The sequence below is a fragment of the Penaeus monodon genome, chromosome 15 (genome assembly GCF_015228065.2).
Source record: "Penaeus monodon isolate SGIC_2016 chromosome 15, NSTDA_Pmon_1, whole genome shotgun sequence".
Taxonomy (NCBI): Eukaryota; Metazoa; Arthropoda; class Malacostraca; order Decapoda; family Penaeidae; genus Penaeus; species Penaeus monodon.
The window spans coordinates 47144463-47145510 of NC_051400.1; the positions used below are offsets into that span (position 1 = coordinate 47144463).

At 35.4% G+C, this 1048-nt stretch overlaps 1 protein-coding gene across 1 annotated transcript in view; it reads right to left on the reverse strand.

The window, feature by feature from the left end:
• The window catches only part of LOC119582064 (serine/threonine-protein kinase Tao-like), a gene marked incomplete in the record, with an annotated part of 21354 nt that overhangs the window by 7857 nt on the left and 12449 nt on the right, over positions 1-1048 (reverse strand). Inside the window, 2 exon segments of the mRNA XM_037930304.1 lie at positions 99-206; positions 514-675. Of these exon segments, the coding sequence (XP_037786232.1) occupies positions 99-206; positions 514-675 (270 nt within the window).

Consider the following 1048-nt stretch of genomic DNA (forward strand, 5'->3'; position numbering starts at 1 on the left):
TCCTCCTCTGTTACCTGTGGCCTTGTTAAACATTTCCTTTTTATTCACAAATGAAATGCAAGAAACTAAAAAAAGGAAGAAAATGCAAAGCTACTCACCTGTCTGAGTTTCTCCAGTTCTTTACTGAACTGTGTTAGTAACGCCTCATACTCTTTATCCAGCAGGTGCTTGTGGTTCTCCATCTCAACCCGGCACTTCTCTTCAAGCTTTAGGGAAATGGGCGGAAAAAATTGTTAGAAACTCTTTCTTTTGCACAAACACAACAAAGTTAATATCACTGGTAACCAATATTCCAATTCCCAGACTGATATTTCTGTATAAATACTGGCTTGTACAAGTATCAATGCCTGCAAAGAGATTCTTTCTCCCCAGTTCCTATTCTCCTTCTCCACGCCTCCCCTCTCCACTGTTTTCATAACTTCTCTGTACTCCTGATATTTCAGGAACTTAAACTACTTGCTAGAATCACAATTACGAACACTACTCCAAATTTTGGTCGAATTCGGCGCTCACCTTGGCTTGAGCACGCTGGTGTTCTTGCCGCATACGCTTGTATCCAGACATAGCAGCATGCATGTCCTCCTGAAGATGCTCCTTTTGCTGTTTGCTGACAATGGACGTCGTCTTTATGGTTGCAAAGTTGCTGTTTCCCTGGTCGCCAAGGTTTCCACTCGGCTGTTTTATGAGAAACATATCTTAAAAAGTGTTTGACTTTTGCTTTAAAAAAAAACTTATTAAGTACTTTTTCTTCAGTCTCACATCAAAAGTCATTAAAGATACAATCAAAATCCACTTTTTAAAAATTTCTTTGAATATCTAATTTACTTTTTGAGAACAAACAACATAAATATATTAGTCAGATAATGATACAAAAATAAACTTACAAAAACCAAACTGACTCTCTAAAATATTTATGTACAGGGAAAATAAAGAATAAATATAAATAACATAACATTTTTCATTAACAATTATCTTACAAAATTTTACATCTTATAAATACCTCTTTATCCTTATCCCATTTATTCATGAATCAACCAATGTCTTCCTA